At 37.0% G+C, this 25,704-nt stretch overlaps 1 protein-coding gene across 4 annotated transcripts in view; it reads left to right on the top strand.

Moving 5' to 3' along the window:
* LOC137620748 (retinal homeobox protein Rx2-like) overlaps positions 1-25,055 on the top strand; it is a 213,480-nt gene extending 188,425 nt beyond the window's left edge. For all 4 annotated transcript variants that reach the window (XM_068351129.1, XM_068351131.1, XM_068351130.1 and 1 more), the window contains 3 exons: positions 21,602-21,752; positions 22,764-22,946; positions 23,088-25,055. In XM_068351129.1, the coding sequence (XP_068207230.1) occupies positions 21,602-21,752; positions 22,764-22,946; positions 23,088-23,227 (474 nt within the window). In that variant the 3' untranslated portion in view covers positions 23,228-25,055. The remainder of the gene's footprint in view (positions 1-21,601; positions 21,753-22,763; positions 22,947-23,087) is intronic.
* Positions 25,056-25,704: the final 649 nt, after the last annotated feature.

The raw sequence follows: 25,704 nt of genomic DNA, 5'->3' as shown, positions 1-25,704 counted from the left end.
AAAATTGAGGAGAACATAAGTTTACTTTAAGGAAGATTTCTTAGAAGTCTTCCTATCAGAATTTTTTGAATTGATAGGAGTCTCTGATACTCTTTTTGGAAAAGTAGGTCTTGCTAACCTTGGTTTAAGGTTTTTCTTAGTAGCCTTCATATTTATTTGTCGAGGGGGATGGTGCACCTTGACATTAATCTTTGTTATATGTAAATCTTTTTAAGTTCTTCATCTTTTTGAGAAAGAATATTGTACTTATTTATTTGGTATGGGAATTTTATTATTTCTTGTTGGAGGAGAGGGGGATGGTGTTCTCCCTCTTTTTCGACTGAAACATGGAGAGCTATTAGGATTATGTACCTCCATCATGAGAGGTATATCCATTAGCTCTCTAGCATAAGATTCCTCCCCTAGATCTGGCAATGATGCTGTCCGAGATGAGAGATTTGGGCTGTTCATCCGTGGTGTGGCAGACATAGTGGAAGGAGGTGGTGCCTTTTTGATGAGAAGCACCAAAGCTAAATTACGAGGCTTGGTAATAGCCTTAGGTGGTGATTCAGCAATAGGATGCTTTACATTACCTGATCTAACTGGTGGTGCCCTTTTTTCTGGATGTCCTGCATCCTTAGATTTTAAGGCCTTGGCGTAACTCTTGGTTTTTGTTAGAAGTCGCCTAGCATATCAAACACTGATAAAATCTGCATCCGACTTCTGAAATGCTGCTTCTTCTGTTTGATATTGAGGACGTTTCCTGTTGGTTGGCTTGTGATCCTGGCTACAATCAGTACACTTTGCAATATTAGTGCAGGGTCCATGCTCGGGATTAGAAGAATTGTCACAGATCTTTACGTTGTTACATATCCTAGATGGATGACCAAATTTTAAACAATTGAAGCACTGCAACGGTCTTCAAAAGTGAAAATAATCATAGTGGTTCTGGGAATCTTTTGAGCCTTCCATATTTCTTTGGGGCACATATCTAATATTTTATCCTCGCTAAAATCATATAGGTCTTTGTTAAAAATGACTCCTTTTCCATAGCTAAAATTCGTGTGTTTTGATATCTACCATTAGATTTTCTTTAATATTTATATCATTTAACATATAAGATTGTTCTAGATCTGGCATGAATCAAGATGGATTTCTTGCAAAATCTAGAAATGTTTCCACGCTCTATGGTACCCACTTTCCTTTGTATTATCTCCTGCATCCTTAGATTTTAAGGCCTTGGCGTAACTCTTGGTTTTTGTTAGAAGTCGCCTAGCATATCAAACAATGAAAAAATCTGCATCCGACTTCTGAAGGGCTGCTTCTTCTGTTTGATATTGAAGACGTTTCCTGTTGGTTGGCTTGTGATCCTGGCTACAATCAGTACACCTTGCAATATTAGTGCAGGGTCCATGCTCGGGATCAGAAGAATTGTCACAGATCTTTACGTTTTTACATATCCTAGATGGATGACCAAATTTGAAACAATTGAAGCACTGCAACGGTCTTCAAAAGTGAAAATAATCATAGTGGTTCTGGGAATCTTTTGAGCCTTCCATATTTCTTTGGGACACATATCTAATATTTCCTAAAATTATATAGGTCTTTGTTAAAAATTACTCCTCTTCCATAGCTAAAATTCGTGTGCTTTGATATCCACCATTAGATTTTCTTTAATATTTATATCATTTAACATATAAGATTGTGTTCTAGATCTGGCATGAATCAAGATGGATTTCTTGCCAAATCTAGAAATGTTTCCACGCTCTATGGTACCCACTTTCCTTTGTATTATCTTCTGCCATAGATGTTACAATTAGCCACATAGGTGGCTTAGGCTATCTATCTGATATCGGATTTACTTTGGTGTCAGCAGACTCATTCTGATGCCAGTCACTGGGGCAATATACAACTAGATTTCAAGGAGTTGCATAGCATAGCGCACCGGTATTCTCATGATTATCAATTTTTATTTTGAAAATCTCACTGACTGCTTTGAAAGCTTCCTCATGATTACTGAAGGAGATCTATGCTTCCCATTTCTCATTATTTTCTTTGAAATTCATCCATGTTTTTTTAAAATTTACCATCAGGTTTAAAAGCCATCCACAATGGTTCATAATGACAATTTATTGGTATATTGCATATGTGGATGACCTTTAATTTTCTTATATTTTCATCTAGTTTTTGAGCATTTGAAGTGCGGTCCCTATTAGTTCCTTGGTCAACAGAATATTTCTTAGTTAGACAAGCAGAGGTCCTCAACAATGCCGGGGGGCGAGTCCGCAGAATCCATAGAAAAGAAAGTCATTTTGGTTTGTATATGTTTAATTCACCAGCTTGAGAACATTAAGAAATCACACGGCGGAAAGGAAATTTGCACTCTCCACTATCGGCATAATGAGAGTATACTTCCCAGATTGTCCACTCCATACCCTTCCTGAAGGATAGCATCAAAGCAGATATAGAGGCACAGGCGTAAGATGAACCCACCTGTTAGGACTGAGACCAAGAAACTATGAAATCATCTCCCCATATCTGTAATGATGGCCTTCCGGCCAGAGGCTGAGAGTCCTACCCAAAGCATTGGATCCCCCTGGATTCCGAATACCCATCACTTGACAATTGTTCCGCCAAAAAGGTCCACACCATCTTCGGGAAGACATCATCCAATACTCACATATGGCTTCGAATGCAAACACCTCCCCACCGTGATACCTCCTCCCAATCATCGAAGCAGGCAGCAATAAAGAGTGTAGAAACATCCACGCCAGTGGCAATAATGGATGCAGAAACATCCAAGCCATAAAAAACATTAATACACACACACACACACACACACATATATATATATATATATATATATATATATATATATATATATATATATATATGTATATATATGTATATATATACATATATATACACACACACACACACATATATATATATATATATATATATATATATATATATATATATATATATATATATATATATAAGAAAAATTTTAAGTTTATAAAATTAGGAGAATGTCAAACTAATATTCAGAAGGAAGAAAAAGATGAGAGAGAGAAATATAGATTCAAACTGGGGGAGCAATTTCCCCAAGTTCGAGAGCCCTCTTGCCCGCCACAATTCTTCAACATTTCCTGTTGAAGTACGACTTCGACAAGACATTCTCTCATTAAGAGGGTCATGAATACAATGGGAAAAACTTACCTGGTAAAACAAACTCCGAGACCACAAACTGCTTAGTCATAAACCATAGCAGATACCCAAATTATGATTGTTAATGGTAAATTTGAGCAATTACACCGTAAAATTTTCGGACAAATTATAACACTTGATTACATTTACTCTACCTTTCAAGGAAGTGAAGCCCATCAATCCTGTCTTTGGAAAATGCACGTTCCATTATCTTTATACAATTTAAAGAAGACCTCAGGGCATGTTCATCAAGTTGGATAAATAGGTAAAGGCTATAAACTTCTTATACACCCTGACGAAATACAACAATATCATGAAATAATAATAATAATAATTATAACAAAAATCCAACGTGTCAGTTCAATTAATTATTAACAAATATATCAGGTTACAGAAAAGGTAGAGTAAGCTACGCCGGAGGAACTAGGAGAGGGGGTTGCTTTACGGATAGGAGGAGGGTTAAGATAGAGGGAGGGAAGGAGAGGGGAGAGATGGGGGAGGGTAGGTATTCGAATTGCTTTATCTACTTACCCAATTCACTTGGCTTGGGCTTTAACAGGAAAGGAGTAAACGCCTTAATTAACAAGATTTGCTAAAGCATTAAGGTATCAAAAATTAGGGGGAGGCCTATAGAATGCTGTGTCAAAGTACCATTCTGATTAAGTAATTAGTATGAGATATTAAGGTGCCCGGCCAGTATCCCAATATATGGGGGTATAGGAAGAAAAACACAAAATCCTGCAAAAATTCACCGAGCTTCGTATGGCAATGGAGAGGAGAATGCGTATACGAAATATTTTGTCAAAATTCCTCTAACTTTCACAGTTACAGCGTAATTAGTAAAAGTAACTTGATAAACCAAAAACAATGTTTCCTATAAGAAAATGCAGTATTCCGTCTGTTATCGTAAATTTTGATAATTATTAAATTTCAATATAAAACAAATTGTGAGAACATGATTGAGTTTCACCTCTGATATTCACTTCTTTTTACATACGTCTGTTTTACTCACGTCAATGAGGGAAAGACAATTTCAACATCTCACTAACATAAAGAAGAGAATTTGCTCTAATGAGTTGAGAAATGAGTAATATCGGCAAAATTAGTTAGTGAAGGAAAGAGATGATGAAGGGGATAAGCCTGAAGAAGCAAGATTATAAGTAAAGGGATCTGCGTTTATGATCAAATTATGATAAATAACTTTGTTTAGATTCATTTATATCCAAAAAGTAACATAAAATTCATGACAATTATGATTTATTAATGTTGTCCATGTAAAAATACAAAGAAAAACTTAGAACGCTTGTTTCTCAACACTATACTTCTTGACCTTCAAATTCTATCTTCTCCCTTAGTGTTAAAGATGTAGCATTGAAATTTGGTAAATAACTTATAATGACATTATAAAATAATCAAATGTTGCCCTTTTTTTCCATTTTTTTTTCATATTTTTTCCAAATTTTCCCCCCTGATTTTTAGGGTTTATTTTTTCACCCTAATAAAAAAAATTCATGTCTAGCAAAATATATATATATATATATATATATATATATATATATATATATATATATATATATATATAAATACATACATATATATATATATATATATATATATATATATATATATATATATATATATATATATATATATATATATATATATATATATATATATATATAATTAGAAATAAAAATACTTCATTTGATTGGAGGTCTACATCAGGTCTATATAGGGTAGTAATCCCAAGTCTTAGTACTAAATTATCAGGGAAGGATATAGAATTCGAAAAACTCATTTCCAGGATAAATCGCCCTGACATCACAAAACTAAAGGTCAGAAGCAAAAACCCTATGCAGTTTTGAGATGCCATAAGTCACCTTATTAAGTGGTATGAATGTCAAAGTCCTATCGTTAAAAAATGGCATTAGCCGGGCAAACCCCTTAAAGAAAAGCACACTATTTCTTGCTAGAAATGCATAGTAAATGGTTAAGATCTGCAGGTAATAATTAAAATGTAATCTTTCCTTTATCTTTGGTATTAGTCTACATGGGAAAGTAAAATGTGAAAAAGTGTCTGTTCCACAAATTGTTAATATCAGGGGCATGGAAATTAAGATGCTTTATCATGCATCTAGAAAAAAAGACGAAAACCTTGTCAGCTAAATAAAAGTAAGTGACACTAGTCTAAATAACGATAAAAAAACTAATAGCTTTTTCAATTCAATAATAGTATGGCAATACTATACAAGCCAAACGAGGGAAAGTAAGTGTTAATTTATAGTTACAGATAGTATAGTAAGCATTGTAATCATAAACAAAAAGGCAACCTTCTTCTTAACGTACCATTCAGTTTTATTTTAAAACCATGTTTTTCTTGCCATTAAAAAAGTTAAGCAACATCCCCATAGGCCTATTCTTTTTGAAGAGTTCTAACTTTATCTGAGAATTATTTTCATTTACAAATTTTTAATCATTTAAAATTCCCAGAGGCAAACCTTTTTTTTTTTTTGCATTATATCTTTATTTTTTTGCTGCCCTTTAATAAGATAACATCGGCAACTACTTTCTAGCATTTTCTTTCTTGTTGTTTTTGATGAAATAGTAATCCTGCAATGTTCTGACTTTTCTCCATATTCTCAAAATAAGTAATGTGAATGTCTACATCAAGTCAACAAATAATATATGAGCCATGAATAATCAATATACAATATGACAGGTTGAAAATAGTAGCATCTGGCCTGCTAGACCCATTTGCCAACTGTGGAATTTAATTATGTCATCAGATGACGGAAGGTTTCCATGGAAAATAAGTGAAACTATAGACGACTCAAGTTCAAATTCCTTAACAATCAACGGCAAATATGAAAATTTAAAATAATTTGTACTTTTCCTACTTTTGGCGAAACTGGAATATTAGCCATAGGACTTGGCGAGGTGTAACTACACAACTGCTGGTTAGCGGGTGGTTGGGGGAGGAGGTGGTACCAGCTACCCCCCTCACACACACACACCATTGTTGTCTTGTCACTTTTGATTGCAGGCAGGACTTGCAGGGGATAGGTGATGGCAGTCCAATTTTGTGTAAAGAGTTCAAGGTTTGTATCGTTAGGAAAAATGCAAAATACTTTAAATTTGTCATTTATTCCGACACCAAATACAAACCTAATCGCTCTTTGTTAGGGATGACTCACACTTTTGGTGGGTGGACGAACGCAAACCACATTCCATGGAGATGGTCTAACTTCCGACTGAGTGCAGGTAAGCTCGAAACTTCATATGAGAAAAGGTAACTCCAGCGAAAAGGAAATGTTAATTCCTTTCAGCCTAAAAACGAAGGCTCAAGTCTGAGCGGTAGCCTTTCACCACTGAGAACTAGTGTTTTTTCTTCAGTAGTTATACGAGATTGATTGATTGATTGATTATTAGGTATTATCTGGCATCGTAACAGCAGAGGTCATTGATGCCAAAGAATATAGTTAACGAATATTATTCATCTTATTTCAACTCATGATTAAATCTTATTAAATAAACCAGAATCCTTAAAAAATTTAAAAAGGCAATCCACATTGCAATCAGGTCCCAAAATTTTATATAGTATGTAAAAGCCACTGCTATCCTTAAAATTGAAAATGGCCTATTCTCTCGGTCAAGTAACTTGGACACTCGGTTAATATGTTTCACAGTCAGTGGCACTAAGCAATCTTCACAGAATGGCTGAGGTTCTCCAATTATCAAAAAGCTGTGCGTCAATCTGGTGTGACAGATTCTCATTCGGCACAGTACCACTTCTCTTGACCTTTGCATGTCAAAATATGCCCTTGGATGAGATGATTTAACAATTTCACTCATTTTTTTATTTTCCAACTCCCAATAAAAGTTCCAAGTTTCTCTAAAGTACAGACTGAATTACGGGGTACATATCTTTTGCAGGTAGTAAAAAGTTATTTCTTATACAGCTATGAACTGCCTCCTTTGCCAGAGAGTCCGCTTTCTCATTTCCCTTTATATCGACATGAGCAGGAACCCAACAAAATTTAATATTCTTACATCTATTTCCCAGTAGATATAGCCATGCAAGAATTTCGATTATTATTGGGTGCAATGAGTTGAAGTGGTTCATTGCCATCAACACACTCAAGGAGTCGCTAAAAATAACAATCTTTATGGGGTAGCCGGAAGATATCCTTGACTGCCATTAAAATAGCATAGCATTCAGCTGTAAAAATGGATGCTTGGTTAGGTAATCTAATACTTCGATTAAAATTTGGAAAACATATCCCAAATCCAACGCCAGCGCTGGACTTGGGTCCATCCGTAAAAACAAAAACAGAGTCCTTATGGCATTCTATGTGCTCCAAGAAAGTAACTCTCATTATCTCCATGGATGTTTCTCGTTTTGAATCTAATAGACATTTACAGAAATCTACAGAGGGTAGATTTCATGGAGGTACTTTAAAGTACTCTACAGGTAAAATTTTACCTTTGGGGATTTCATAGTCCTCCAAGGTTCTTAAAGCTCTATACCCTAACGGTTTAGGGTATCTAGGATGATTATCATAAAAACTAGTACATTTTAAATTAATAACCGTTTCATACGTGAGTGACTTTGGCAGCTTCTGAAGTCTAACTCGGTATCGAACCAGCGATGACTGTCGGTGAAGCTCCAAAGGCATTTCACAAGCATCTACTAACAGACTAGATATGGGAGATGACTTAAAAGCTCCACTGGCTAGTCTTATTCCAGCATTGTGTACAGAGTCTAATAATGCCAATGTTGTTTTTGTTGCTGAGGAATATATTTCACATCCATATGCAACTTTAGATGTAATTAATGAATTGTAAAGCATTAGAAGGTGCTTTCGATCAGCACCCCAAGAAGTATGGGATAAAATTCTAATCAAATTAAGAGACTGAATACATTTAACTTTCAAATTTTTAATATGAGGAACCCATGTTAACTTATTGTCAAATAATAACCCTAAAAACAAGGTCTCATCTTTGCAAGAAATTCTTTTCCCATATATGTATAAGTCAGGGTCCGGATGAATACCTCTTATACGGCAGAAATGCATAGCCACAGTTTTAGAAGCTGAAAACTTGAATCCTCGTTTGGCAGCCCATTCTGTTACCCTATTAATAGTTAGCTGAATCTTTCTTTCGGCAACAGCCATTCGTGATGCTGCAAATGAGATAGAGAGGTCATCGACAAATAGGGTGTGCATGACATCATGAGGGATTACGTTACTAATACCATTTATGGATAAGGCAAATAATGTTACACTAAGGACACTGTCTTGTGGAACGCCTTCTTATTGATTATGAATTGATGAGAATGTATTTCCTACTCTAACTTTAAATTGACGGTTACTCAGGAACGATCTAACAAACATTGGCAGTTCCCCTCTCAAGCCAATTTCATGAATGGTTTGAAGAATACTATGTCTCCAGGTGGTATCGTATGCCTTCTCCAAGTCAAAGAAAATAGATATGTGATGCTTTTTGCTGGCAAAAGCTTCACAAATTGATGCCTCTAATCTTGCTAAGACATCAATGCAGGATCGCATTCGTCGGAAGCCACACTGTGTGGGGTTAATAAGACCTTTCTGTTCTAAAACCCATACCAGTCGTACGTTCACCATCTTTTCCATCAATTTACATATACAAAATGTTAGTGCAATCGGTCAATAGTTGGTCATAATTTTGCTATCTTTTCCATGTTTCAAAAAGCTAAAATTATACAAATGCTTAAAATATTAGGCAATAGACTCTCTTTCCAAATTCTATTGATAATACTGAATAAAAAAATTTTTTAGTTTCTATGGGTAAATGTTTAATCATTGAATAGGTGATATTATCAATTCCAGGAGCCGAGTCATTACACGTAGACAGGGCTGACAAAAGCTCTTGCATATTAAAAGGCAAATTATATGATTCTATTCTTATAGCTCCAAAGTCGAGAGGGCGATTCTCTTCTTGTATACGTTGTTGGTGATACATAGATGTAGGATTTTATGAGGAGATTTTTGAAAAATGATCTGCAAATGCTTCACTTACATTCTCTGGATTTTTTAATATTTGACTGTTACATTCAATTACAGGTGATGGCAAAGGTATATGTTTCCCGCTAATCTTTCTTATTTTTGTCCAGACCTTCGTTAAGTTAGTCTTCCAATTGATTTTAGATATAAAGTTTATCCAAGACTGGCACTTAGCCTGTTTGATTTGGTATCTAATCTTGGCTCTTGCTTTCTTATAACAAATTAAGTAATAATTACACGGATGATGCCGATATCGAGTAAATGCCGCTCTCATAGCTTTACGAGTTATTTGACATTGAATATTCCACCAAGGGACCTGTTTTCGTGTAAAATGACCTGTAGTTCGAGGAATTGACTTATTACTGGCATCTATAATGATTTTATTAAAAAATTCAAGGGCTTCCTCTACAGTGGCAAAATTATCAGCATCAATTTCTACCAATGTAAGCACAGTAAACAATGCCCAATTAACTTTATCAATTACCCATCTTGGAGATCTTGGTGCAGCTATTTCATCAACTAATTTAATTATGATTGGAAAATGGTCACTTCCAATGCCTTCATCCATTACTTCCCATGAAAAATCTAAAAAGCACTCAGGAGTGCATAATGAGATATCTATAGATGAAAGAGTTCTATTTTGTACATGAAAATGTGTTGGTGCTCCAGTATTCAAAACAGCAAGCTCTTTCTCTTCAATGAAAGAAAAAATTTGATTGCCTTGGGAGTTGGAAATAATATCCCCCCACATAGGATGTCTCCCGTTAAAGTCTCCCAAGAGTAAAAATGGCTTAGGAAGGTGATCTATCAAGTTATCAAGTTCTTGCTTCAAGTTTTGATCACCTCGATTGGGTGGCAGATATATGGAACATATGGTGTATGCTCGTTTTAAATGCATTTGTACAGCTACTGCTTGAAGATTTGTTTGTAAAGTAATCTTGTTGTGGATGACATCTCGTCGCACCAGTAATGCACACCCACCATGTCTACCTTCATGTTCCTGGACTTCATTATGATAAAATAAATATTCTCTGGGACATACTTTATTTTGGCCTAGCACTGTTTCTTGCACGGATAATAGGATTGGGAAATTTTCCTTAATTAGTATATTTTCAAAGATTCATATCTAGCTCTGAGGCCTTGGCAATTCCACTGAAGTATCGTGAGTTTGCTATCCATGAGTGCAAATTATGATTTATTTTTATTTAAAAGTTTTATCTTAGGGGCATTTCTTTATGGGGAAAGATTTTAATGCTGATTCTTTATCAATATTTTCTGCCGGTCACCCCTCTGGAGGTTCTCTCTCTCTCTTCTTATTTTCTTTAAGATGATTGACAGTTTCAGGTAATGGACTGTCTTCTTCCATGTTGGTATTGTCTAATGACGTGTTTATGTCAATATTTACAACACTTTTAGCTGGACTTAAAATCTTTTCAAATGATGCAGGTTGTTTTAGACTATCTTTATTCTGTTCTTCAAGCTGATGTTCTGAGCTTTCTTTGGATCCAGAAGGTTTCTGAGTATCTTTACGTTCTTCCAATACCTGTATTGATTTGTCTACACTTTCCTGACTCAGATTTACAAGAGAGCTTTCATCTTGTATAACCACCCTTAAATCTTTCTTTATTTTGGAACCTGGGATAATATTTTTGTCATTCTGCTTAGGCAAACTTTTCTTCAAAACCAATGAAAAAGGTTGCCCTGGTCTTATCTGTTTTTCAAGAGCTCTTTTACGAGCCTCTTTAAAAGTAACCCTTTCCATGGTTCGAATGGCCTGAATTTCTTTCTAAAAAATAAATTTCACACAACTTTTTGATGTTGCCGGGTGTGCTTTCCAACAATGAATACACCAGGGGCTTCCTATACAAGCTCCGTGACTAATTTTGCCACAGTTTGCACAGACACCGGGCTTATTATTCAATTTTTCTTTCCAATTTTGGCTTAGGTGGCCATAGATTTGGCAATGGTAGCATCGCAATGGTGAAGGGATGTAGGGTTTCACCTTCAAAGACAGCCATCCAGCTTTAATATCATTGGGTAGTCTACACTGGTCAAAAGTTAAAACCAAAGTAGCGAGAGGGACACGTTCTCCGACTCTCTTTCTCATTCTTACAACTTTTACTACTCCTTGATCTCTCAGTTCATTCTCAATTTCTTTTTCCTCTAGCTCTAACAATTCTGGCACATATATCCCACCCCTACTCTGCTTAAAAATAGGGTGTGCAAAGCATTTGACATTATGACCATCCAATATTGAAAGAGCTTTTAATATTTCACTTTGTATTGGTTACAGTGTCTCTATCAGGAGACTTCCATTTCCCTGAGGAAGAATTTTTGGTTGCCCTCCACATTTATTTACTATTTCTCTGTTGGCCTTAAAAACATTTACATGTTCATGTCTTCCATTTTCAAATTTCAGTATCAAAAATTTATCGTAATTTACTACCTCATAGTGACCAGGTAATATTTCAGCTTTTCTGTATTTTTCTGTCCTGTCATCACTTCTTACTTTCTGTCTCTTCTTCTCTAATAAATTCTTATGATAATTTTTTACATGACACAAGTAAGGTTCTAAGGTTACAATATTAGAACCTGAGTTGGGGATGTCAATACCATGGTCCAAGTTTGTCCTTTCCATGTCGTCATCAGAAGTGTTGGCTTTTTTTGAAAGAGCAAGCCGGGTTATCCACCTCTTATCAGAGGATGTCAGTCCTCATATCCCATGTGGCCCAACACGAGAAGAGGCTTCAGCGGGGACCAGTCCTCTATTAGAGAGGGGCTGCCTCTCTTTAGGTGGGCGTACACTGGTCCAGTGGGGGGTAGTTAGCCCCTCCCACCGGCGACTCCAATGCCTGGCGTCACTAATTACCCGCAAATATGGGCGACTTAAAACCGGATCACTGGAGCCCGACTCTCAACAGACTTGGTCTGCACCCAATGGGGTCTGCCAGAGGGTGATAGGCGTCTAAATTGGCACAGGTTGAGATGGAATGACATCCATCCCACACTGTGTCAAATCCAAAGAAGCAGCCAAAGTATACTCAAACAAGCCAAAGTCGTCAACAATATCATGCCCAAAAGGAAGAGATGGAAGAAAAAAAAAAAAACAACCGAAAGGAAAAGAGAAAGTGCTGACTCATTTAGTTGGATCAACAGCTGGGCACCGAGGTCCAGTGGAAAGTAGTTCCCACTGTTCAATAGAGCCCAGCTGCTAATCCCTAAGCCCCCCCTCCTCATCAAGGCTTCAGCATCTGGGGGGTAGATATACGAGAAACTCCGCTACTGTTGAAATAGAGGCATCAAGGGGGGAGATATCCCTTAAAAGACACCAACCACACAAGACAGCCCACTAATCGTGGTAAATATCAAAATTAGATTTCTGTTGTGAAAAGCCTCTCTGTGAGAGGAGATGCTGGATAGTCTCCAGGCTAGAAACCATAGGGATTCTACGCCTTTGTGGAAGATGTTCACATGCAGTTGCCCGAGTAGCTGGTGTCATGAAGGGAGTTCTCTCAGGACTTTCGTCAGGAGCTGAAAATAAGACAAAGTCAACGAGATCTCCCTACGGGATTTAAACCATGGTTTGTACGGGAATGATGGGCATCACCCGGAAGGGGCAGTCGGATTCCATGGTCTTCTCTTCTTCATCGTCATAACTGGGATCACATGCAGCAAGAGAAAGCCCTGCTGAACAGACTCCGTAATTGATTAATTGATTCAAAGTTTTCTGGCATCCTGAAATCTAAGGTCATTGACGCCAATATCATTTATTTTATATAAAAAATAAAAGTATATTCAATCAAAACCATAAAAGTTGAATGTCAATATAGAAGTTATATAATTTTCAGAACACCTGCTTCTGAAATAAATGTGAAAATAACGCTCGCATAGTATGATACATCATGTCCAAGAATCTTGGCTAGGATGAACCTGCCATCCTCATCTCGAACCTCAAACATATCTATTTCTTAAGTTATTATAATTGGGGCATTCAGACAACAAATGCCTCACTGTTGAAAGTACTAAACAGTCGTCGCAATACGGTTGGAGTTGGCCCTTCTGCAAAAACTCATGTGTCAACCGAGTGTGACCAATATGTAGACGACAAAAAGACGTCTCCCACCTTCGAGGCATCAAGTTATAAAGGAGATATGACATTTGTTACTTCTCTCATTTTATTGCCATCTAGACTATCCCAGTCCTGTTGCCAGTTATTACAAAACAATTTCTTGATGTTAGGTTGGAATTCATTAGAGGGCCATCAGTAAATATAAAAGTCGATCCGGTATGTTCAACAACATGTTCCATAAAAAGACACCTGGATTCCAAGTCAGTCATATTCTTCTTACCTCCAATAAGGTATTTACAAAAAGATACCTCTGTTAATTTCCGTGGAGGCATTGATGATACCTTAAATGAAAGTACCTTAATTCTAATTATTTCAAGACTGTTTATTAATTATTTCACTTGAAAGTCCTGAGGTTGAGGAGATTTTGGGTGCAACTCAAAGTATGTAGAGTGCCTTACAAAGCTTGCAGTCTGAAACGCTAGAGAATTAGGGAGTCTTTGCAATCTAAACTAATAATAAATAACAGAGGACATTCGGTAAAGGTCTAGAGTTAACTCTCCAGCATCAACACGGAGACTTGGGATAGGTGAAGTTCTAAACGCTCCTGTGGACAATCTAATACCAGCATGATGTATTAAATCTAATATCTTTAATCGGCTTGGGGTGGCTGAGGAATATATTTCACATCCATAACTAATTTTGGAAAAAATTAAGGCCTTACATAATTTTAAAGTAGTATTGCTGTCAGGCCCCCATGATGTATGGGACAATACTTTTAAAATAATCAGAGCCACAAGACATTTAACTTTTAACGCTCTTAATTGAGAAACCCATGTAAGCCTACCATCAAATATCAAACCTAAAAATTTAGCTTCAATTACACATGGGATCCGTTGACCGTTAATGTATATATCCGGGTCTGGATGTACTCCCCGGATACGACAGAAATAGACAATAGTAGTTTTACTTGTCAAGAACTTAAATCCATTCATATCAGCCCACTGGATAATTTTGTCAATTGAGAGTTGTATTTTTCTCTCAACCATTGCCATACTAGGTTCAGCAAATGATATGAAGATATCAACCACAAATAATGTTGAGAGAACATCTCGGGGAATGACTGGGGATATCCCATTAATTGCTAGTGCAAACAGGGTTACTATCAGCACACTACCCTCAGGAGATGGAGACCTCTCTCTTTTACAATTAATATATGGTGGGATTCTAGGTTTTTGCACCTTTCCCACTTCAGGTGCATCAGGTAAGTTGGTCTTAAGTGGAACCTCCATCAAATCAGGCAAGGAAATGGGCTGAGAAAGGTTTGTACTAGTTTTTGTAATGGGGGACGAAGATGGTAAGGAAATGGTCAATGCCCCAGTGTTGATACACCTTGGTAAAGCTTACCTCGTCATTTGACATTTCATCAGATGGTATATTTCCTTCTCTGGAGCTATTGGCAGTAAAAGCTTGGTTTGATTTTAATGCCTTAGCATAGCTATTTGATTTATTTAATAGTCTTTTGGCATGTCCCACACTTATATGTTCTAAATTCAATTGGTTGAGGGCAGCTTCCTCCAACTTATACGGATCACAGCTCTTGTCTGTGGATTTATGATTCAAGTTGCAATTTAAACACCTGGCTCCAAGTGCACATTCTCCATGGTAAGATTTGGAGCAAATACCACATATTATATAATTTTTGCAAACTTTAGATGGGTGCCCAAATTTAACATAATTAAAGCATTGAAGTGGCCTCTGCTTGAATGGTCTTACTTTAATCATTTTGTTTTAAATAATATGGAAAGGTACATCAGCATCCTGGAACAAAAGGATTATCATTGATGTACCTGGGACTTTGTGAACTTTCCATACATTTAGTGGACACAGGGTCAGTATCTCCTCCTCTGTAAATTCATACAGATCTCTGTTAAAAACTACTCCCCTTCCGTAGCTAAAATTTAGGTGGGGTTTGACATCTAACTTACTATCATCATGAGTGAGTTGTTTTATGTTAGACAGTATTACAGACTGTACTTGATTTGGCATGGATAAGGAAACTATTTTTCCAAATCGAAATATATCACCCAGTGCATTAGTTCCTACTTTTTTTAAAGGCTTCACAAATGGAGGACTATAGTCATATCAGCACATCAGTCGTTGAGTGCATTTTTCTTTTCAAAGTACATCAGTCTTACATTGACCATCTTCTCCATGATTTTGCATAAACAAGATGTCAATGCAATTGGCCTATAATTTGCTGCTAAAAACCTGTCCTTACCAGGTTTTAAAAAAGGCTAAGATAATGGCTAGTTCCCAAACACTTGGATAACTATGATTATGTCATATTCTATCGAAAATGATTAAAATAAATAACATTGTATTAAAAGGTACGTGTTTAGTCATTGCATAAGGAATTCCATCTGGTCCAGGGGCTGTATTGTTACACGTAGCAAGTGCAGAATCAAATTCTCTTTCAGTAAAAGGAGAATTGTATGACTCTTCCTTTCTTGTTGCGAAATTTAAAACTTTCTCTTCTTCAGTGCTCCTATACTGGTGACCAGGAGCTGCTTCACACTTCCACGATACATTTGAAAAATGGTCACCCGGGGCATTGCTAACTTCGATTGCTCCAGTCATATACTGGCCATTTACCCTTAACACTGGTGGTGGGTTTGGGGTGAATTTGCCTGCTATCTTTTTGACTTTCCTCCACACAGATGATGGTGTTCTACTGTTAATGGAGGAAACAAATGACATCCAAGACTGGCGCCTAGCTTCTTTCATGGCACAATGGAACTGTGTTCTATATTTCTTGTGTATGACTAAATTCTCCTCAGTACGGTGCATGCGCAATCGAGTTAAAGACTTTCTTGTGGCTCTGCGCAGGGCAGTTAGTTCTGATGACCACCAGGGGACTGGTCGTCATCTGAATATCCCTGAAAAAGGTTGCCCTGGTCTTATCTGCTTTTCAAGAGCTCTTTTACGAGCCTCTTTAAAAGTAACCCTTTCCATGGTCCTAATGGCCTGAATTTCTTTTTCAAAAATAAACTTAATGCAACTTTTAAATGTTGCTGGGTGTGCTTCCCCACAATGTATGCAATTTGGATTTTTTATGCATGCATCATGATTATTTTTTCCACAATTGGCACAAACAGCTGGCTTATTATTTAGTTTTTCCTTGCATTTCTGGCTTAAATGGCCATATATTTGACAATGATAACATTGTAATGGTGAAGGGATATATGGTTTTACGTACAAAGATAGCCATCCAGCTTTGATAACATTTGGTAATCTGCTTGATCAAATATTAAAATCAAAGTAGCAAGAGGAATATGTTGTTCTCCAACTCTCTTTCTCATTCTGACTAATTTTACTACTCCTTGACTTTTCCGTTCATCCTCAATTTCTTTTTCCTCTATGTCCAGCAACTCTGGAGCATATATCACACCCCTACTCTGGTTGAAAGTGGGGTGCAAAACGATTTTTACATTATGATCATCCAATTTCGAAAGTGTTTTTAATTTTTTACCTTGTATTGGGATAGTGTCTCAATCAAGAGACTTCCATTTCCCTGGGGAAGAATTTTTGGCTGCCCTCCACACATAGCAATTATTTCCCTGTTGGCTTTAAATACATTTACACGTTCATGTCTTGCCTTTTCAAATTCCAAAATAAAAAATTCCTCATAATGCACTATTTCATAGTGACCAGGTAAAACTTCTACTTTTCTTTACTTTTCTGTTCTGTCATCATTTCTCAATCTCTCCCTTCTTCTCTAGTGCTTTCTTATCATTATTTCCATAACGCATATAAGGTTTCAACGTTACAATATCAGAACCCGAGTTTGAGCTGTCTGTACCGAGGTCCATATTTGTATTTTCCAGGTCATCAACAGAGGGGTGGGTTTACTTGGTATTTTTGGTAAGAACAAACCAGGTTATCCACCTCTTAAGCAGGCAGTAAAAATGAATGTGGAAATATCCACGACATTTAAATAAAATGAAAATAAATAAATAAATAAATGAACAAATAAAATAAATATTATATATATACATATATATATACATATATATATAAATATATATATATATATATATATATATATATATATATATATATATATATATATATATATATATATATATATATATACACATATATATATATATATTTATATATATATATATATGTATATATATACATATATATATACATATATATATATATATATATATATATATATATATATATATATATATATATATATATATATATGTAAACTTGAGAGAAATAATACTCATAAGAGTTCGGACAGCAAGACAAAAGAAAGTTGATAATATTAAGCGAAGGAAAGGGAGAGAAATTTCCCCAAATTTGAGAGCTCTCTTGCCCATCACAATTCTTTAACAATATGAAGAAACCATATGAATACGTCAAGGCATTCACCTGTTAAGAGGGAACAGACTCCGTGGGGCACATGAGGGCACGTATCCTGGACTTAATACGTGAAATGATCATCTGACGCTAGTGTTCCTTGGAAGGCCTAGAAAACAAGCTCGTTGTATATGCAGATTTTGCTACTCTCTGCATTAATTTCATCTCCAGAATGTAGGTCTGGGGTTGCTGAATCCCTTAATAAAGATGTAGTTAAAATTAGTTCATGGTGCAAATTATGGGGCATGAAGTTGATTCCAAATAAAACCTCAAAGTATGACCGTAAGTAGGTCGAGAACAATTGCTCCTTAATATTCGGATCTTAGCATTGATGTATTTCAATTCTGCATGTCTCGTTAAAAATTTTACGTGTGATTCTCGACAACAAATTTACTTTTGAGAAACACATTAGATTTGTCTCTTTTTCAATTGCACAAAAAATGGCTTATTGAGAAAGTCTTAAGATTTGCATAGAAATATTTTAATTCTTTCATTCTACCCAGAATAGAGTATTGTACTCTTGTCTGGTCTTCACCTGCTGATTCTTATCTTGAATTGTTGGACAGGAACTAACTGTCTATTAAATTTCTTATTCGTGATCCAGATATTTACCTCTGGCACCGTCATTCTACTAGTTCGTTAAGCATGTTGGATAAGATTTTCATAATTCTGACCATCCTTTACATTCAGATATTCCCAGACAGTACCATCCCGTTCGTAATAATAGGTATGTAATTACTGTAATTCTAAAAGCCAAGGATTCTCCATCATGAGGCTTAATACAACAATGTATTCTAGAAGTTTTATTTCAGTTATGACCAAATAGTGGAATAATCTCCATAATTGGGTAGTTGAATCGGTAAACCTCAAAAGTTCAAAATTGCAGCAAGTGTTTTTATGTTGAATAGACTGACATAAGTCTCTCTTTATGGTTTATATATAAAAGATCTATTTTAATGTTGTTACTGTTCTTAAAATATTATATTTTAATTTTTATTGCTTTTCATAGTTATTTCCTTATTTTATTTCCTCACTGACCCTTGGGCCTATAACATCCTGCTTTTCCAACAATAGTAATAGTAATAATAATAAATATAATAATAATAATACTAATAATAATAATAACACTAATAATAATAATATGATCAGACAGCGCAGAGGAGGTCCTTGATGAGTTCGTCTTCACTAATGGAATCCGGGAAGTACTGGTGGAGGCTGCTGACAACCGGACACCGCCAAACTCACCTATTTTACCAAAGTGTTGAAGCATGGGATGGCTTCCTTGAAGGATGGGATCGAGGACAGCTTCTCACTGGAGGGGCTACGGGATGGTGAGCGCCTCCCGGGAGTACGAGGTTTTGACACCTGAATGGGAGAGAGAGGTCTCTTACTTGGTTGTAAGGGGACCAGCATAGCATCTCACTCTGGCTTGCAAGAGCGAGGTGGGGAACACGAAGGGCTAGAAGAACTCTTCCTTAGATCATGTGCTGTACTCTTCACTGTGGATGGGACTGATCGACTGCGTTCTAATGGCCAGTCACTCGCTGCTGGGCTGGCATGTGATACCTGGCGCTCATGCTCCTCTGAGTGGTTGCAGATTGGTGAGCAGATGATTCACAACAAGCGGCTGGACGCTTGCGGGCTGAAGATGAAACGCGAGCAGAGGTTGGTTCGCGAGCTTCTACCGAAGGTATGGGTGATGGAGCATCATGGATGAGTGCAAGTGGGCAATTACATGTGGACTACAGATCCCATTCAGGAAGTCTAGGACGAGAAGAATTACGAGACGTATAACGTTGGGTTGGCGAGTAGTCACGCGCTGGCACACGCTCCCAAGAAGAGGGTTGGTTTCGTACTGGTCAGTGATGACCAGCAGATGGGTCACGCTTTGCCTGGAAGCACACTGGAATACGTTGGCAAGCAAGAGTCTGGTTGCTCACTGATGCGAGGTGGCGAATTGAGGCTGGTTCACGAGCTGAAGAGCTCCTGGATCTGGAATGAGGAGATCTCCATGGATCACGAGGGTCGTCTTGGGAACTCCTCCAGTCTGCGTCATAAAGTGAGGGTTGCAAGCGCTGGGTGGTTTGGTTCGGTCCTTGCTCTGGCAATGAAGGGGGGATGGGGCTGGATTCCCCTTGGAGAACGGCAATCACTCCTGGACTCGGAGACAAGAACATGCTGGGGTGCACATCGGACTCGCAGGGTACGAGCAACATCAACAGGAGAACCACGTTCTGTGGGGCTGGAGAAAGGCGGGGGCAGAGTCGGGCGCCGTGTTGAAGAAACACATGGCGCAGACCCCTCCAGGAGGGGCTAACAATAAAACGGGAATGGTGACTCCCAAGAGGAACAGGAACATGCCTCGAACTTTCCCCCCTTCATAGGATGAGCATACTTGAAACAAGGGGGAGCTCTGTCGTCAGCAGCAGGAGAAGATGGAGAACTATGGTCTGGCAACAAGCGCTGGAAGCGGAAGGAGGGAATTCCTCCAGCACGAAGCTTTCAGAGCCCCTCGGAGGAGGATGCAACCCCACCTCTGAGGAAGCTGGATGCGCTTGCTCTCTATTCCCAACGGCAACAACTCAATACAGCCATCCTTCAACGGGTCATCAGCAACACCAAGGTAAGACCAAATCTGCCATAAATCATCAATTGAAAAGGACTCTACTGTAGAAAAGGGTAGCACCGCTTCGCTAGGGGAAGTGGCATCATCATGTGAACTTAAGGTTTATCCTGGAGTTAAAGGGTCAACGCTCCTACTCGATTGATTCCCCGAGGAGCACGAGTGAGAAGGAGCTTCGGGCAGAAGTAAAGGGGTAGAAGAAGTACAAGATTTCTTTGACTTTGAGGATGACCCTGAAGAAGAATCCCTCTTCGACTTCTTCTTACGCCGCCATCCCAATCTCTCCCACTGGGAGGAAGAACACTTTAGAAACGCCTTACAGATGTCATACTGCACACAAGGTCATCATCTGCAGGCTGGACACAACAAATGGGGGTCGGTCTCGACCAAGGACAAGAAGGTTCAGCATTTACGGCCTTAAGGCCCTGCAAATGTCCACAAGATGAATGGAAAAAGTCACACTCACACCTGGTAAGAACAAGCAAAAAAGCAATTAGCCAAAATGGCAGTCAGTGAGGGAGGTGGAGAAACGAACTTCCGCTTTCAGCCAAGCTAAAGGAAAAATTGGTGAGACAAGTTGACATCACCGGTGTGTGTGTGTGTGAACAGCATAGCTGGTACTAACCCACCTACCCCAGCTAAATAATGGTGAGGTAGTTATACCTCGATAAAAGTCTTATGGCTAGTCTTCCAGCTTCAAAGAAAGTATATCCCTAATAAAGATTGAGAAGATTGTATTTAGTGTCAGAACAAACTAAATTATTAACTTTCGTTTCAAGCTGAATCAAATGCTTACAATTAATTGTTTAAAATATCAAATACATCCCTAAGTAGGATGTATCAATGCGACTTACAATTTAATAACATACACAGCATTAGATCTTTATTCAATCACATCACAACTACATAATCTAAACTCCAGAATACCTAACTAATTCTATCTTGAGAGAAGGGGATATTCTTACATTGGTGAGTTTCGGGTACAAGAACCTATGACCTAATTCCATTGTGGAAACAAAAATGCATGTTTCTTACCTTTGATGCCATCGAATAGGAAAGGTTAAATAATAATCTTAACCTCAGCATAAAGGAGATCCGAGTATTCTCAACAGGAGAGTGATAAACTGTATGTGATGCGATGGATTTTCCCCTCAATAACTGATTTTCATCCTTAATTCATAGTTTAGCAGACTTGCATGTATTTTTGCGACCTGGAACTTAATTATATGTATTATCCTTTTGCAGGTATGGTTTCAAAACCGGCGGGCCAAGTTCAGGAGGAATGAGCGAAGTGTTCTTGCCCAACGCTCAACATCCTTCCGTCCAGCAGATTCAACGCCTTCTATAGCACCCACGACAGGTCCAGTAGAACAACCCCTGGCGCCCAGGCCAACAGGTAAATTGTACCCTTAATCTTCTCCAATTAAACGCAATGGCCAATAAAGCATTCCCAAGCCATGTGCCCACAAGTCATGATCATTTATTTACTAAACCTTCAATTCTTAATGGCTCTCATGACATATTTGAAGGGTCTCAAAACTAGAAATAAAAAAAGTTCAAGAGCTCGGAAATGTATGGGAAAGGACAAATTCTTTTTACCTGTTCCTAACAGGGTTTTTAGTTAAGTAATGTTCACAAGAGAGATCACAAAAAAAAGTCAATATGAAAGAACCTTCAAATATTGGTGTCCAACCTAAAGCAAGATCTCAATAAACATGCTGAAAAAAACTCACTATTACACTAGGCATGATGTTTTTCTTGCTAGTCTGTCAGAACGTTCAATTTCTCTAGGTGCTCAAAAATACACTATTTTAACTAATACGAGTTAAAATTGTAACTATTTTCACCTCATGTGTATTACAAAATAAACTATTTTCAATTGGTTTACGTCTTCCTTATAAAAACCTTTCCCGTCTGATTGTGTTGTATTTCTTCTTTGAAGGCGTGCCTGGAAATCGATAAAGCTCCTTGCACATGTTTGGTGAAAAAACAACCTCGAAAAATTCGTTAGTTAAATGCATGAGTATATAAAATCCATATCAATACTTCAACTTATCTATGAATGGCGGAATTGAACGGAGGAATTAAGACAAATAAGACCGTTCTTCTTGAACAAGACTTTTCAAGGTTTTTTTTTTTTTTATGTCACCAGCTCCTAATTATAATTATTTAAATTAATCTACCATAAAACAACATCAAAATCTCTCTCAAAAAACTCAAATGGTATGTATAATTGTCAATCAAATATAATTCATAATTATATCCACACTGATATATTCAATGAAAAACTAATCATCATTAAAAATTATGGCTAGCGAAGTCACCATACATTAATGGTAAATTTTTCAAAAACATAATATAAATTGCTTTGGTAGTACCAGTTTTCCAAAAGAACTGCCCTTTCCAGGTAATGCCGGCATGGCCATGTGCGATTACAGTGGATACGGAAGCGTGGGCGTGGGAATTGGCATGGGAGTTGGGGTGGGCTGGAAAGGATCAACCGGTGCTGTGGGCACAACTACACCTCCGTATTTGTCTCATTTTCCCCCTACAAGCTCTCCTACGCCCATGTGCACATCTCTACCACCAGGTATGTAGAATGTTCAGTGGAGACTTCAGATCATCTGAATAATCTCACACTCCCTACTTATGGACTTATGATACATAATGTTAACGAAATAAAGTGTCACCTGAAGTATTCACAGCCGTTCTTTTTCCCCAAACACTAAAGGATTACCTGGAAGTTACGGAAGCACCATGGCAAATGCAGGACAGATGGGAGGGAGCTACATGGAATCTTCCTTAGCCAACCTGCGACTCCGAGCACACAATTACTCTTTACACCAAGGACAGGTATCTGGACAAATGTGATGACCATCCTACACTTGGCGTCGTCACTGCCTTCTGAAACTTCTCGTTTTACGGCGGTGTTATGCCAAAGACAAATAAATACTATGAATATCGACAGTGTTTTCAAAACAAAAAAGTCTGGTGACATCGACGTGTTGAATTTGCATATCTGTGACGTTCCCAAAAGTAATGTACATAAATGTTCCTGCTACTAAATCTAAAGTTGGTAAAGTACCTAAGTGCTAAAACATTTTCTCAACATCTGTACTGCATCCAGTCTCAAACTGACATTGTTTGGTGTTTCTACAACTTCACCGGCAACGCAGGTGTTAAAAGCACTAATAAAATACTTCATATCGGATATAAAATTGTTATAATAGTATATTTTTTTGGAGAAATTTTACATATACATAAAATGTCTTTTGCAAGTACCAGTATAATATTGTAGCGTATGTGAACACCCAAACTAAGTAAACGATAGATGCCATGTCCAGCAAAAACTGTGCCTATAATATTCATAAAATAAGGTGGGTTGAGAAGTAATTCTTTGAAAAAAGTGTTACCAATTTAGATGCTTATGAAGTGCATATTCTCCAATCACAATTTTTGTATTCAATAAGGAATATCAGTGAATGACTTAGCTTTCTAGAGGTGAAAAGAATTACAGTGAATAGTGAATGTGTGTACGTGTCTAAATATATACATATATATATATATATATATATATATATATATATATATATATATATATATATATATATATATATATATATATATATATATATATATACACGTTACCGATTAAAAATAACTCTACAGTCCGGAGAAAAAGTGCTGACCAAAAACAAAAAAGAACCTCTCGGGCAAAGCTAGTCTTCATTGCCGACTCATTATTACCTATAGTGAATGATTGGGGGCTAACTACCTAAAATGGATGTACTTAGGAATTTCCAAAGGAGATTATAAATAGTGAACATTTTGATTTCAATATATTGTTCTGTGCAGTGAATACCAATGAAGCGAGTGCCTTCAATTCGATTTTTCCCGCTTTTCGTGAGTTGATGAAATTATACTTGGAAAGAGACTGAAATTTGGAAAGAATCTTTGCGGAAACATTTTATCAGTATATTACTTTTATTTATCGATTGATTGATTTATCAAAATTAAACCATGTAAACCAGCGCCAGAACAGTGAGGCCAATGTGCACCAAGGTGCAATCGTAGGGAAAAGCTGCAGTTTCAATATAAAGTAAAAGTTAAGAGGTTGGACAAAAAGGATTTGGAGGTAGAGTAGATGGATAAAAAGAATATGCAGGCAGGAGCCTAAGGGACAATGCATTGTATCGTACGAGATGTACTGGTACCACTTAACCCCTATATTATTTGATTCCATTCACTGATGAGCACTAAATCTTCATAAGAAAAACAGCAGATATGTGAGTTTGCATTTAAAAAAAAAAACACCTCTAATTCAGAAACAGCAATTTCTAAAATAATTTCGACATGAATAAAAGACGCCGTGCAGACTAGTTTCTTATATTTGGTAAACCGTTCTAAGCCCTTATTGTGCAACATTATTATCCTAGTGATTCCATGTAATGTATGGTGATGGTCAGTTATTGTATTACTGTACTGTATGTGCTGTCACGAAAGTGTTTTCTTTTTTATTTTCGGTTAATTGCGGAAATGGCTGATCTTGTTCAAGTTTTTCTCGGATACGCCGAATCAACAACTCATCACAATTTATACTATTTCTTCCAGAGTATACTGCCTTTTGCTGTGAAATTGGGCTTTCTAAATCTGTTTCTTACTCCATGTAATGATAGTGATAAATACAATATGAACAGTGCTTTGTATCTTTGCTTTATCCTACGGAATACATGATAAATGTGTTGGTTAACAATACAAAGTTTTTTAGATTAATATGCAGCAACAATAGTCGAGAAAGTACCAGTAGTTAATAACGGCCCAATGTACTCTTCTTGAAAGCACATTCGCATTAATGAAACACTAACTTTTCTAATCATCTTTTTAAATGGGCTTAAACCCCACTAAAGATCCTTGTCAACAAAGAAATGCGGTATTTGACAGTTTCCTATTCAATTATTTTTAATAAGAAGGATATTTGGACAACACGTGAATTGAGAGGGATCTCAAATACAAAAGTCCCTTCTTTTAGTTACTTTTAGGAATTTAATGGTCAGGAGCTTTCCAATTTTACGGATTCATAATTTCACGACAGAAAATAAATAATTTTATATCCTGGGTGAGAGAATTATGTCCTTAAAAACTACAATGGATTGAAATTAATTTCCAGGAAAGAGCATTCGTGGACCAATTTTCAGTGGTTTAGGCTTGGCGGACCCATTACGGGACCTTTATGATATACAACCCCTATCAAACCTTTTAAGTATGTATGTGTATGTTTATGATGTTCATATAATTGTCAATGAAATAAATGCATTAGCTATAAAAGCATGCATATCTTAAATAAATCT

Source organism: Palaemon carinicauda, chromosome 27 (assembly GCF_036898095.1).
Source record: "Palaemon carinicauda isolate YSFRI2023 chromosome 27, ASM3689809v2, whole genome shotgun sequence".
Lineage (NCBI taxonomy): Eukaryota > Metazoa > Arthropoda > Malacostraca > Decapoda > Palaemonidae > Palaemon > Palaemon carinicauda.
Note: the sequence above shows the minus strand (reverse complement) of the source record. Positions and strands in the feature narration are given on the sequence as shown.